This window comes from Dama dama, chromosome 7, assembly GCF_033118175.1.
Source record: "Dama dama isolate Ldn47 chromosome 7, ASM3311817v1, whole genome shotgun sequence".
Taxonomy (NCBI): Eukaryota; Metazoa; Chordata; class Mammalia; order Artiodactyla; family Cervidae; genus Dama; species Dama dama.
The window spans coordinates 15,344,136-15,358,696 of record NC_083687.1 but is presented as its reverse complement, the minus strand read 5'-3'; the positions used below and the strand labels follow the sequence as shown (position 1 = coordinate 15,358,696).

General features: G+C 56.6%; 1 protein-coding gene across 1 annotated transcript in view; it reads right to left on the bottom strand.

The window, feature by feature from the left end:
• The window catches only part of GLP1R (glucagon like peptide 1 receptor), a 38,365-nt gene extending 28,161 nt beyond the window's left edge, over positions 1-10,204 (bottom strand). Inside the window, exons 1-3 of the mRNA XM_061146618.1 lie at positions 10,127-10,204; positions 820-916; positions 26-133 (exon numbers count right to left, since the gene is read on the bottom strand). Of these exons, the coding sequence (XP_061002601.1) occupies positions 26-133; positions 820-916; positions 10,127-10,204 (283 nt within the window). The remainder of the gene's footprint in view (positions 1-25; positions 134-819; positions 917-10,126) is intronic.
• Between the last annotated feature and the right edge of the window lie 4,357 nt (positions 10,205-14,561).

Genomic DNA, 14,561 nt, shown 5'->3' with positions numbered 1-14,561 from the left:
GGTCCATGTGGGGAAGGGGACTCACCGCTGTTGGCCCAGGGCAGGTACCAGGGGCAGCTGACGTTCACGAAGGAGCCTGGGGACCCATCCGGCCAGCAGGCATAGTCATCGAAGGTCCGGTTGCAGAAGAGGTCTGGTGCAGGGGGAAGGCGTCTGAGTCCAAGCCTGGCTGGGGTGCTTTCCGTTTTCCCCTGCTCTCCACTGGGGAGGCTACCCAGCAGAAAGCTCCCTGCCTAGGCACCACTTAGCAGCAGTGGGACTTGGAGCCAAGGACTTAAGGACTCTGTTTTCTCATCTGTAAAACGGGGTTGATTTCCCAGCCCACAGGGCTGTGCAGGGAAAAACAGCATAGGCAGCATAGATATCAGAGCATAATAAGTGCTTAATAAACAATCTTCATGGCCTTTTCTGAAATTCCACACCTCCTATGACCGGGACGGTACCTCACTACCTCTCCAGCCCAAGATCACTTCCTCAGGTGACTGGGTCAGGCCGGCAGGTCAGGAACAGAGGCCTGTCTGGCTTCAACCCTCTATTCTTTAACACAACCCAAACGATCTCCCTAAATGTTCATTACTGTAAGCATGTGAGTTGGGCCTCCAGCCCGGGCACAAGCCAGGAAGTGCTGAGGACACAGAATGGAATGGCCCAGTGTCAGCTCCTGGGGGGCCCCAGCGAGGAGGGTACAGCAGCTACAAGGCTACACCCCAAGGCATAGGGCAGATGTGGGTCCTAGAGAGGCAAGGGATGCCAAGCCAGCTTGGGGGGCCTCCAAAGGCTCTGGGGAGCTGGCTGGGTGGGGACCCCGCCTGATCTCACCTGTGGCTGGGGGCGGGGTCTCGGTCAGGAAGCGCTGGCACTGGCGTCGGTACTCTCGCCATTTCTGCACAGTCTCCGAGAGGGACACGGTGGCACCCTGGGGCGAAGAAAGAGAAAGGGGCCCCTTGGGTCCAATTCAAGTCTCTTTTACCCTCTGCCCCCATACACTTGGTTTCTTGCTCTCTAGGGGACCTTAGAGCCCCAAACCCCACAGGCTTTGGCCATCTTTGCAAGGGGATGACAACCCAGTGAGGGGCTCCAGGGGATGTTTTCACATCTTTATGCCTCTCAGAGCATACCCTGCTGCTGCTGCTGCTGAGTCGCTTCAGTCGTGTCCGACTCTGTGCGACCCCACAGACGGCAGCCCACCAGGCTCCCCCGTCCCTGGGATTCGCCAGGCAAGAACACTGGAGTGGGCTGCCATTTCCTTCTCCAATGCATGAAAATGAAAAGTGAAAGTGAATTCCTTAGTTGTGTCCGACTCTTAGCGACCTCATGGACTACAGTCTACCAGGCTCCCCCGTCCCTGGGATTCTCCAGGCAAGAGTACCGGAGTGGGTCGCCAGTGCCTTCTCCGAGCATACCTTGAGGTGTAGTAAATGTCCAACCCATGGCTACTGAAAGGATGCTGTTGGGGTGAGTGGAGGAGGGGGAGGGGAGAGCGTGTGTGTCTCATTCATGGTTTCATCTGCCCCCAACCATTAGAGATTTTCTGAGGGCCCTGGGGTTCGTGACTGCCACGGGTTCCTTTCCAGTGCCCAGTCCACCTGCCTGTGAGGTTTTCACACTTTCACCCACCATTCTAGAAGGTGACACACAAGCGCAGAGTGGCAGAGGGGCTCAGTCAAGGTCACACAGCATTCCAAGGAGCAGGGCTAAGGCTAGGACCTGGAGTCTCCCAGATCAGTGACTGCTGGAGCAGTGGAGGATGTGGGCTGCAGTGGGATTCAATACTGCAGACCTTGGTACTATTTCTCACTACCACAGGGGTCCCCTGACCCAATGCCTGATGATCTGAGGTGGGCCTGATATAATAACAGAAATAAAGTGCAGAGTAATTATAACACGCCTGAATCATCCTGAAACCGTCCCCCTCACCCCCAGTCTGTGGAAAAACTGTCTTCCACAAAACCGGTCCCTTGTGCCAAAAAGGTTGGGGACCACTGCTCTGGTGTCCCTCCTACAAAAGGCAATCATGTTATCTGGGAGGTCAACACAACCCTGCACTGTCTCCTTCTAGCACAACAACATGGGTCAAACATCAGCCCAGCTCTATCAACTGGAGAAGGAGAAGTCTTGAGGACATGGGGTGAAGGGGTCAGAAAAGTTCCAGAACACAGAGATCAGGCCTGCATTGGGAGGGGCCCCCCATCTCTGAGCAGGGGGATAAGAAGCTCCACTTTCAGATAAGGTACCACAACTGGCTTTTAGCACAGACCCAAGCAGATGCACCCAAGAGAGAATGATCCATTCCCAGACACTGTAGTGTACCTTCTTTACATATGTCTTGGGACTATGTTTCTTTTTTATTTGTATTTTTTCCTGAACAGGCTTAAGATTCTAAATATTCCTCACTTAGAGGCTGCAGACACACAAATGACCAGGGAGCCCCTTGGATAAAATTTAGGACCTATACATAATTTAAAACAAAATTTCACTTTTTGAAATCACAAAAATAAGCATTTGTGCTGAAATTAAAACAGCTTCCTTTGGGAGCTTGACTGGTGGTGCCCTAAACACACTGAATCTTGTGTCTGGGTAATCTTGCCCACACTTAAGCTGAGTTGTGGTTTATAACAGGGATCCCCAATTTCTGAGCTCTAATGCCTGATGATCTGAGGTGGAGTTAATGTAATAATAATGAAAATAAAGTGCACAATAAATATAATGCGCTTGTGGGTGTGCTAAGTCGCTTCAGTCATGTCCGACTCTTTGCCACCCTATGGACAAGTTCCTCTGTCCATGGGATTCTCCAAGCAAGAATCCTGGAGTGGGTTGCCATGCCCTCCTCCAGGGGACCCTTTCCGACCCAGGGATCGAACTCCAATCTCTTATACCTCCTGCATTGGCAGCCAGGTTCTTTACCACTAGCACCACATGGGAAGCTTGAATCATCCCCAAACCATCCTCCTACCACGGTAAAACTGTCTTCCACAAAATCAGTTTCTGGTACCAAAGAGGTTGGGGACCGCTGGTTTATGAGATGCTTCCCATAAAGACTCAGGTTGTCTTGGGCTCATCCCTGGCCACATAGGAAGCCCTGAGGAAGGGGGGAAACAAGCTTGCTTGAGCCCCAGCCACACTCTTAGAGTAAGTGTGCTGAGACCACAGGTGGAGATACCTAAGAGACAGTCCTCTTCTGAGGGCAAAGGTCAAGTGTATTTGTTAAATAAATTTAAAAAAAAATCAAACAGAAATCAAACCCAATAGCAAAGGCAGTATCATGATTTTAGCTACAACTGAGGGCTCCAGACAGTTTTCACTAAAGCCAGTCCTGGTGGATCAGACCCCCAGACTCGCTTTCCTTCTCCTCTGCCCCTGAAAATGGCAGCTGCTTGTGGCTGGTGTAGGGAGACTGGGAAGAAATCCCACTCCATCTCTCTTTCCAGGAGGAAAGAGAGGTCAGGAAGGAAGCAAGGTCACTGCTGGGAACTGGGGCAGAAGGTGTGTCAGGGGCAGGGAACGAGAACAAGGAAGCTCAGAAGCCAGAAGTCTGGGGGTAGAGGTGGGGAGTGGGGTTAAAGGGTAAGAACAACACCAGGACGGCCAGGCTGGCCACCAACCTCCAGGGGACTTGGAGGCAGAGGCAGCCCTGTCACTTGTTCTGAGCAGAGCTTTGGACGAGAAACTATCTTCAGACTGGGGCTCCCTGAGGGCAAGGCCGTGTTTCCCCTCAGACTGGGGCTCCCTGAGGGCTGGTCTGTGTCTCTCTCAAACTGGGGCTCCCTGAGGAAGGGCCGTGTGTCCCCCTCAGACTGGGGCTCCCTGAGGGCGGGGCCGTGTCTCCCCTCAGACTGGGGCTCCCTGAGGGCTGGTCTGTGTCTCCCCTCAGACTGGGGCTCCCTGAGGGCAGGGCTGTGTCTCCCCTCAGACTGGGGTTCCCTGAGGCGGGACTGTGTCTCCCCTCAGACTGGGGCTCCCTGAGGTGGGGCTGTGTCTCCCCTCAGACTGGGGCTCCCTGAGGCGGGGCTGTGTCTCCCCTCAGACTGGGGCTCCCTGAGGTGGGGCTGTGTCTCCCCTCAGACTGGGGCTCCCTGAGGGCAGGGCTGTGTCTCCCCTCAGACTGGGGCTCCCTGAGGCGGGGCTGTGTCTCCCCTCAGACTGGGGCTCCCTGAGGCGGGGCTGTGTCTCCCCTCAGACTGGGGCTCCCTGAGGGCTGGTCTGTGTCTCCCCTCAGACTGGGGCTCCCTGAGGGCTGGTCTGTGTCTCCCCTCAGACTGGGGCTCCCTGAGGGCAGGACTGTGTCTCCCCTCAGACTGGGGCTCCCTGAGGTGGGGCTGTGTCTCCCCTCAGACTGGGGCTCCCTGAGGGCAGGGCTGTGTCTCCCCTCAGACTGGGGCTCCCTGAGGCGGGGCTGTGTCTCCCCTCAGACTGGGGCTCCCTGAGGCGGGGCTGTGTCTCCCCTCAGACTGGGGCTCCCTGAGGTGGGGCCGTGTCTCCCCTCAGACTGGGGCTCCCTGAGGGCAAGGCCGTGTCTCCCCTCAGACTGGGGCTCCCTGAGGCGGGGCTGTGTCTCCCCTCAGACTGGGGCTCCCTGAGGCGGGGCTGTGTCTCCCCTCAGACTGGGGCTCCCTGAGGGCTGGTCTGTGTCTCCCCTCAGACTGGGGCTCCCTGAGGATAGGACTGTGTCTCCCCTCAGACTGGGGCTCCCTGAGGGCTGGTCTGTGTCTCCCCTCAGACTGGGGCTCCCTGAGGCGGGGCCGTGTCTCCCCTCAGACTGGGGCTCCCTGAGGGCAGGGCTGTGTCTCCCCTCAGACTGGGGCTCCCTGAGGATAGGACTGTGTCTCCCCTCAGACTGGGGCTCCCTGAGGGCTGGTCTGTGTCTCCCTCAGACTGGGGCTCCCTGAGGACGGGGCTGTCTCCCCTCAGACAGCGGGCTTCCTGACAACAGGGTTCGGCTGCCATCTTCCTGCACCAGTTGAAGTTCTCCAAATACTGCTCACTTCCGCCCCACCTCTCCCCCAGTCAAACACACAAACTACCAGACCGCTGGCCTCTCCGCAGCTGGTGTTTATGGAAGCAATACTGTGCTAGGCTCTGGACGGCGGGACTGACGGAGGGACACCGGAACACAAAGATGCGGGCAGGGCCCCCGCCTGAGAGAATCGCAGGCTCCTCGGGGTGGGCTGGGGACAAATGCTCTTCAGGACACAGCAGAGAAGGCAGGCGGACAGTGCTCAGGTGGGGGCAGAACTCGGCGCAGACCCTAGAGTTCTGGGCTGGCAGGGGGGCCTCTGGGGGCTGTGAGCGGGGGTTAAGCAGGGGATCTGTGGGGAGAGATTGGGCCCAGCAAGGGCAGAGGGTGGGCATTTCAGCAGGGGCCTGGCCGGAACGAAGGGGCAGAGGCGGGGACACTACCGCTCCAGTGAGCAAGCCGAGGACAGCTGCGGACCGCTGTTCTCAGGACCCGGGGCAGCTGGGAGGCTCTGGCCTGGAACAAGGCTGAGGTTACTCGGTGCGGCCAGGCCCAGGGGCCCAGGGGAGCACGGTTACACGGAGATGCGTGAATAGCCCTGGCTTTAGGCGCAGAGCCAGGCCTGACCCTGGCTCTCTCATATATTGATTTTCTGACCTTGGCCAAGAATTTTAACTTCCAGCCTGAGCTCACACCTGCACAGACTGGGAACAACCATAGTCCCTCCCTCCCCATGAGCATTAAGTGAGTTGATGCTAAAGGGCCCCAGTACGTGGAAAACTCAGTCAACAACAGCTGTCCTGGATTTCTGCTGTTGATGGGAGAGCAAAGCGCGGTCTGGATAGCCAGGCTTCCCGGGGAGTCAGGGTCCTACCCCTCCTTCATTTCTAGGATCAACAAACTCCTGGCAGGAGCAAACAAACATATTTTCATGCCAAGGACCGATCATTCAGCTTAATTCGTGGCATCTTCCAGCTGCAAACGTAGCCAATAGCAAAGCCTCCGTGCCTTCCAGCAAGCAGGAAACTGTGAGGAGGGGCCAGGCCCTGCCCACCACCCTCCCCGCCCCTGCTGACCCATTTTGCCGCCGTGATGTGAGGTCCTGCCCCAGGCCTGGAGAGGAGGGGCTGGGTGGTGGAGACGATGCAGTGACAGAAGCCCTGCTCCTCACAGGCTGCAGAGCTGGCTGGAGATCGGGGCACTTGACGGGCCTGGGTGAGGGCAGGCTGGCAGTTTTTAGAACCAGGACTCACCAGGTGCTATGGGCACTCTCTGCATGGGGGTGAGGGCAAATGGGGGCAATGCCTGAGGTGGAGGTCACAGTAAGGAGGGGGCATCTCTGAGATTCAAGAGTTTGGGGAGGAAGGAGAAAGTGAGAAAGAAGAGGCCAGGAGGGAGAGTGATGGGCAGGAGAGAGCACTGGACAGAGAGTCACAGGTCCTGGGCATAAATCCCAGTTGTCTGTTAATGTGGGACTGATGGGACAAATTTTAACCTTCTGGGGCCTCAATTTCCTCGTCTGTAAAATGGGCACATTGCTCTTCTCTAAGAATTCCAGGACAGTCCCAGCAAGATAAAGTAGTGAAAAGCTTTAGGAGTCATACAGCCCTGTACGAATGGGCAGTGTTCTAAGGAGGAAGAGCAGGGAGAGAAGGATGTGGAGCAGGTGGTTGCTCTTGAGGTGACGGGCTTTCCAACACCCTGGGAGGGCACACCTCCAAACACTGGCTGCTAACCTGCTAATTCCTCCTACAGCTTCATGTCTCAGTGTGAATAAGTGCATCAGATTCTTTCCTTCTCTAGGAACCTTTTTTGACTGAAGGGAAGGAGGAAAGAGAGGCCACTGAGGTGGGGAAAATGGGAGAGGAAAAAGAAGCTCTGGGGTCTAACAACTGGTGCAGTCCTGCGTCTTCTCCAAGGCAGGACCCCCAGCCTCATCTTCTCTGCCCAACTTCCAGAGCTCAGCCATCACCGACGCCCTCTGAGACCTGCAGGGATGGGGCTGCTGGGCCCTGCGCTCTTGGCCCCATTTCTTTTTCCTTAAAGACTCCAGATGCAAGCGCAGAAGGGCAGGGAAAGGAAGACCATACACACATTCTCACATGCACACAGCCCTCCTAGGGCCACACCATCACACATGTCATCACACATGCCGTGGAGCACATGCTTACATACTAAGACACGACTCGGAGTCTCGCTCCCACACATGAGCACACAGACTGTCAGGTTCACACACAGAGACCCTTTGGCTGACACATACTCAAGTCACACTGTCGCACACACAGATACAGAGAAAGAGTCACACGTTCTGTCACAAGCACACTATTTCTCACCCACACACGGACACACACTGACAGACACCCATTCACACTCTAAGAGGTCTCTCTCTCACACACACACACACACATCCCTTCCCATAGATGCAATATCACACTCGGAGTCACACACACACACTGGCAGATACCCAATGACACGCTGAGATGTTTCAGACGCAGGGACTCGCAGGCAGGAAGTCACAGAAGGTCACGGATGGGTGCAGAGGAGAAACAGGGGTTCATACAACCCCTTTCCCCCTGTCCCTCTCTCTTTATGTCTCTCTGTCTCCTCTGTTTCTGCGTATCCCTGTATCTCCTTATCTCTCTCTCACACACAGGGGCAGCCTGCCGCTAAGGAAGAGCCTACTTCTCCTCAGAGCCAGGCATCCGAGGGCAGGATGTGGTTTCTTGGTATCTCCTGCTCTGACCTCCACCGGAGTCCATGTCTGGGAGGGAGTCCAGCTCAAGAACGAAGTTGCACGCTGACCGCGGCATCCCCTGGACTCCCTCCACCCTTCACTAGAGGGGCCCCCACCCCCAGCCCTCTTCCACCACCCTGGAGAAGGCTTCCAGATGGCCGAGGACAAGCAGGTCAGAACCCCTGAGTGACTAAAGCTGCCGTCGTGGGATGCCAGTGTCTCAGTCCGCTCCAGAATTCCCACATGGCGGGGCTCGTGATCCTTATTTACAGATGAGGAAACTGAGGTTTGGTTCACGATGGTCAGGAATACTTGAACCCAGTCTTGGCTGGCTCTAATTTTGGGTGTCAAAGGCTTGCCCTCAGTAGACCAGCACCCTCACAGGGGTCTTAGGGAGGAAAGGAATAGGAGAGGGGGTGGTCCTTCCCAGCAACAATGGAGTGGCCTAGGTCCCCTTCTTCAGAGGTCAATTCGGCCACATCCCCTACCTGTACCCCCTCCAGCCTGGCCAGCCTGACTGTGGGTAGCCCACTCGTTTTCCCTTTGGTCCCGCCTGGATGGGCAGATATTAGGCACCAGCCCAGCCCTGCACCCCTTTCTCCTCTCTGTTGCTGGTCTGCTAGATTCACCTTATACAGGGAACCCTCCTTTTCTCCTGGGGAGATTTATCCCCCCAGCAGGGACATGAGGGAGCAACCTAGTCTTGCTGATCTCATGAACAGAAAATAGAAGGCAAAATCCACCAGTGTTTATAGAGTCTTACACGCAGGATGAGTTGTGTCGCAATTACTGCAGTCTGACCTCCAAGCTTGTCACTCAGACCTCCGCGGGCCAGCAATGCTCAAAGCAGGGGCACCCCCTGAAACTCCCCTTCTCTGCTCGGAGCCTGGCTCACCCCGCCCTTCTCTGTGTCCCCCAGGACTAGAGATATGGCCCCAGGATATTGGGCTTTTATCCTTAGCCAAGGGCTGAGGAATGAGGGGATCAGAAGAGTGGGGGTTCAAGAAGCCCCACTCCTCTGGGCAAAGGAGCTTTAGGGAGAAGACAGGAGGCCTTCACAACCTCTCCTTTTCGCTTAATTTGCAAACTTGGCCTGGAGCAGGATGGGACCAGGCACCACAGCCTCCCACCCCGACCCTGTTCCAGCCCGAGGAGGAGGAGGAGGAGGAGGAGGAGGGGGAGGAGGTAAAGGTGAGCCAGAGCAGTCTGCAGTCCTGGCTCTGGAAAGATCCCAGGCACACCAGGGAAGCCATTGTGCGGCAAGGACAGGAGTTGGGCTGGCGGACAGGGAGAGGGAGGGAATGAGTCTGGGAAAAACACGGGGACTGGCACCTTAGCTTGGAGATGCATCTGTCCACATCTGGATTCTCAGCCAGGGATGGAGTCGGCCCTCACCCAAGACCCCTCCTCCTGCCTTCCACCTGGGACAAATTTCAAGGCCTGTACAGGCCCCCTCCCCAAAGCTTCAGGTCTAGGGGTAAGAGTGGGAGGTCACGGGAAAACACAGCCCCCTGGCACAGGACAGGCCACCCAAGCCTGCACCTCCTCTCCGTTCAAGCATCTCACAGCGTCTCTGGACAACTCCCCTCTCCTAAGGCAGGCTGACACAGCCCCCAGCCCAGGAGCCTAGAGGCAGTTAAGGCAGACAGGGGCTGTAGGGGTCCCCCCAGGTCAGCTCTCCAAGGGCGTGGGGAGGCCAAGGTGTCTCTGAGTGTCCCAGTATGAGCTCTGGTGCTTGTTGACCACCAAGGGGATCAAACTGGGGGTGTCAGATGAGTGTGTGTGTGTGTGGGGGGGGGGGGGGCTGCCTGCTTCCATAGGAACAGGGAACCTTTTACGTGTTTGCCTTGGGGCTGGGGAGCAGATGTGGCTCTCAGGTTCCCTCTGGGAGGTCAGGAGGAAGGACAGCAAAGCTGCCACCGCAGGGTCCCTGGGGCTATGAGTCAAAGGCTGTGCCGCGAGGTTGCTGGTGGAGGAGAGTGGAGCTGGGGGTCCACATCCTGGCCTCTCTGCCTTCCCCGAGGGTCTCCGATAGCAAACCGTGGCGGGTTGGGGCACAGACACGGGGGGAAGGGGTCTGGGGCAGAGTGGGAGAGCGCAGCTCGGGCTGCAGCCGAGCCACTGGTATGGGTCTGGGGGAGACGGAGTTGGGAAAGTGGTCCGGGGAGATGCCGGGCGCAGAAGTCAGCCCAGGGCGGCCGCGGGACAGCCGGTGGCCCGGCCGAGGGGAAGACGGGCGCCTGGCCAGGGCTGGGGGGAGCCGTCCGCCGTCCGAGTCCCCACCTCGGCCACCCAGCCCAGGGCACTCCACTCTCCTAGGCCCCGCTCTCCCGAGGCTTGGGTTCCCGCCGCCCGCGGAGTTTCGCTCAAGTCCGGGACGCCTGGCCCGCCGCAGCCCTCACCGCCGCCAACCCCGCCCCAGGGCCCGCGGGTCTCACCTGGGGGCGGGGGCCGGCCCTGCCCACCGCCCCGAGCAGCAGCAGCGCCAGGCGGAGCGGCCCCGGGGCGCCGGCCATGGCGGGGCGCTCAGCACTGGGTCATCGCTGCCACCTGCGGCACGGCGCGCGCCACGGAGCCCCGGCCGCGCGGGCGGCCGCGGGGGAGGAGCCGGCGCGGGGCCGCCCCGCCCGCAGGAGGGGCCGGGCGGGTCCTGGCTTTCCAACCCTGGCCGCCGAGGCTCCCCCGGCCGGTCCTTCTCCTGCCGGGAGGTCCCGGGCACTGCGCTCCGAGTCGGCGCGCTCGGGTTCGGGGCGCGCAGGAGTCGGGCAGTCCTCATCCCGCACCCGGACCACCTTCCGGATCCCTCTGCTAAGGAAAGCCAAACCGCCCCCAAGCTGTCCAGGGTACCCCAAAGGGAACTGGGGCCGGAGAAGCTCACGGGACTTGGCCAAGGTCACACCTTCCGTCAGACCCTTTCCGGAAAGTGTAACCCCAAGAGCTGCGAGTGGTTAGGAAGACAGATCCACCCGGAGGGGGTTACCCCGTCCCCAAGTCCTCTCCTCCTTCTCGAGTTCTGTCCCGAAGGCGGCTCTGGGACAACCAAGGTTGAAGGGACAATGACAAATGGATCGATGGAGCCCTGCCGGTGGGGAAGGTCTAGAGGTTCACCACCCGCCTCCCGCTGCATAGCCCTGCTCTGAGTCCCTGGGCTCTTATAACCCCTGTGTCCACGCGGTAACGTGTGCCCAAGGCCGTCCTCTGCCCCCTGCTTCTTCGTCTCCCTGCTTGGTGCGGACTATTTTACCTGCCTTTATATCCCCACACCCCAGCACAGTGCAGACCAGATTCACCCTCAGCCGGACTGTGGGAGACAGTGCCAAGGAAGCACTGACTTTTATGTTCCCTAGAGGCAGTGAGGAGACCCCGTGGGAAGAGGGAATTGTACCCGCCTCCCCCAAGTCAATCCTATAGGAGATCAACCCGGAATATTCACTGGAAGGACTGATGCTGAAACTCCAATACTTTGGCCACCTGATTCGAAGAACTGACTCATTGGAAAAGACCCTGAGGCTGGGAAAGATTGACTGCGGGAGGAGAAGGGGATGACAGAGGATGAGATGGTTGGATGGCATCACCGATTCAATGAACACAAGTTTGAGCAAGCTCTGGGAGTTGGTGAAGGACAGGGAAGCCTGGCATGCTGCAGTCCATGGGATTGCAAATAGTCGGGACACAACTTAGCAACTGAACAACAATTGCCCCCCTCCCACACCAAAAAAAAAAAAAAAAGACTTTGAAGTGGGGTGGCAGCAGTATTAGCCTAGAGCTACATGGAGCATGTCTGGACCATTCCAAAGGGAAAGGGAGTCTGTTGGAGCAGCTGCATCTCAGGGAGAGAACAGAACATCTCAAATCCCAGAGAGAGGTGAGATGCTGGGAGAAGGGAAGAGGAGGAGCTGGGAGGAGGCCTCCGGTGGGAGGAACCAGGGGCTCTCATTAGGCAAGAGAGAGCTTCCTCTCCAGCAAATTCTGCCTCCACTACCTGAGGGTCATTTATTCCCTCCTTCCCAGATGATGCAGAGGTAAAGAATTTGCCTGCCAATGCAGGAGATGTAGGGGATGTGGGTTCGATCCCTGGGTCAGGAAGATCCCCTGGAGGAGGAAATGGCAATCCACTCCAGTATTCTTGCCTGGAGAATCCCTTGGACAGATGATCCTGGTGGGCTACAATCCATGGGGTTGCAAAAGAGTCAGAAACAACTGAGCGACTATGCACACACTACCAAGAAGTCAGTTTAACAGTCACCTTATGTGCCACTTAGGATTAGCTTGTTCAGCTGCAAGTGACAGAAAACCCCTAATAACAGTGGCATAACCAAAAACTCTGTTATGTAATGCAAGGTCAGAGTTTCAGCCCAGGGCTGGGGCAAAGGCTCCTTGACCATCAGGGTGTCCAGCTCTTTTAGTTTCCACCATTCTCATGGCTCAGGGCTTCTACCTATTAATCCAATGTGGCTGCTCTTGCTCCAGCCATGGTATTCAAATTCCAGCCAGCAGGAAGGAGGTAAGGGAAAATGCGTACATCTCCACCAGTGAGGACACATCCTAAAAGAGGCAGTCATCAGTTCCACACGCCATGGTGAGCATTCAGACACATAGGCACACTTAGCCTTGAAGGAGGCTGGGGGAGTACCCTTTTTCCAAACTGTCACTAGCAAGGTTAAATATTACGGTTTTTATTACTTTAGAAGAAGGCTAGATAGATAGGCAAATAACTTGTAGGCTCTGCTATATCAGGGTTGGGGGTTGGGGGACAAGAGAAGAGGAGAGAGGGAAAGGGCTGGAGAAAGTATCCAGGCAGAACTGAGCCTTTACCATGAATTTATCAACCTCCAAATTACACTCAATAAGTATCAGTTGAACATCTGCTTGAGCCACACACTGAACTAGGTCCTGGGCATAAAGTGGTAATGCAGTCTGCATCCTCAGAGGGATTATATTCTAGTGCAGGAGGGAGACATTAAGAAAGTAATTATTGGAGCCATTTATATCACAATTGCAATGGTGATCGGCACTCCTGTGATAAGCAGATGCTGTTGAAGTCCCGCCCTCAGTACTTGAAAGACCATTTTCTCTCTGCTGGAATGGGATGGGGGGCGGGGAGGGAGGGTTGGATTTTCTCTGGCTGGGAGGAGAGCTTTGTGTTCAGGCAGTGCAGGGTAGGGACCCTTAGGAACCCAAGCATGCATGGTCAGCAACGGAGGGATGAGTGCCTCAGTGTCTCACCCCTTGGATTCAACAATTCAGAGGTGTACTGCAGTCTCCCAGAGGTCCCAGTGCGATGGAGCCGCAGCTTCCCAGAGTGCTCACTCAGGTGCTCAATAAAACACTCACTTCCTGGTCTGTCTCACCTTCCACCAGTAGGGGACTAGTGCTTCCCGAGGGCACCTCCTAAATAAAAATAAACTAGATGGGGGACTTCCCTGGTGACTTAGTTGGTAAAGAATCTGCCTGCAATCAGGAGACCTGGGTTCAATCCCTGGGTTGGGAAAATCCCCTAGAGAAGGGAATGGCAAGCCACTCCAGTATTCTTGCCTGGAGAATTCCAAGAACAGAGAAGCCTGGCAGGCTACAGTCCATAGGGTCACAAAGAATCAGACACAACTGAGTGACTAACACACACAGGTGGGGTGCTCCGTCATTCAGTCGTGTTTGGGATTCTCTGGGCAAGAATACTGGAGTAAAAATCCTCACTTTAAACTCTTAAATTCTTGCTGGGTGAGCCCGGCTGAAGACAGTGGGCAAATGACAGTAGCCAGAGGTGGGGACCAGCCCCCTGAGCCCAGAGGTATTTGGGTGGAAGCTGACTCTCCTCTCCTTTGAACACGTGGGGTCCAGAACCGCTGAGTCTGCTCTGATTCTGATGCTACCCCTGGTCTCAGCATGTATTAACACCATCATGGATTCTGTCTCCTCATTAGACCGAGGCTCCAGGAGGGCCAGCAAGCTGGATTTCAGCGCTGGCTTTGAGTGCTCAGGGCTGGCAGACCCCTCCCTCCCCTCCAGGCACTGTCTCTGGGTGTGACAGGTGATACTGTGTGCTGTGCTGTAATGCCTCCTTGCAGATTCTAGAAAGCTCTGTATTGGACACAGGGACAACTTGTCTCCTTAACTTGTAAGTAAATTTCAGAGTAGGTCCACAGTCTGATTACCCCCTCAATTTTGTTTTTTAAAGCAACTTGACTCTGTCCATCCCTTCTTACCCAGTCCCCTAGAAGACGAACTTTCTCATACCCTATCTGACCTCGTCCCTGAGCCCATCCACTGGTTCCCCATCACACAGGACCAAGTCCTCCAAACTTGATAGCGTCTAAGAAAACCACCTGGACTGCCCCAGCCCACCTCCCAGCTGGACCTCTGTGCTCTCGGACAAGAGGTCCCCTCCGTCTGAAGCGTCCTCCCCCGCCTTGCCTGCCTGAGCTCCTAGCCCCTGGGGGAAACCTCCTCTCCGCTCTGCCCCTCAGCACTGCTTTGAGACAACAGAGGTGCTCTCACTGGCAGCAGGAGCCTTGGAAGGCTCCCCTAAACAAGGTTGTCCTCCAGGATTCCCCAACTTCTGCCCACGCTTACAGCCTCATGAAGGACTCACCCCCACCATGAAGCTTTCCATGATCTCCCCCAGTTCCTCAAGGCCCCAGTCCCTTGTGCTCAGTCCCAGGCCCTCTGAGCACATGGGAACCTTCTTGACTGTGGCTGGTTAATTTCTGTTTCCCCATGGTCTCTGAGCCCCCGGAGGGCAGGGGTCTTGTTTCACTCATCTCTACAGCCATGGCACCCAGCACAGTGCTTCTGGCATTATAGGCGCTCGGTGGCTCTTGTTTGAAATAACACATGATGGGACTGCCCTGGTGGTCCAACGGCTAAGACTCCGCC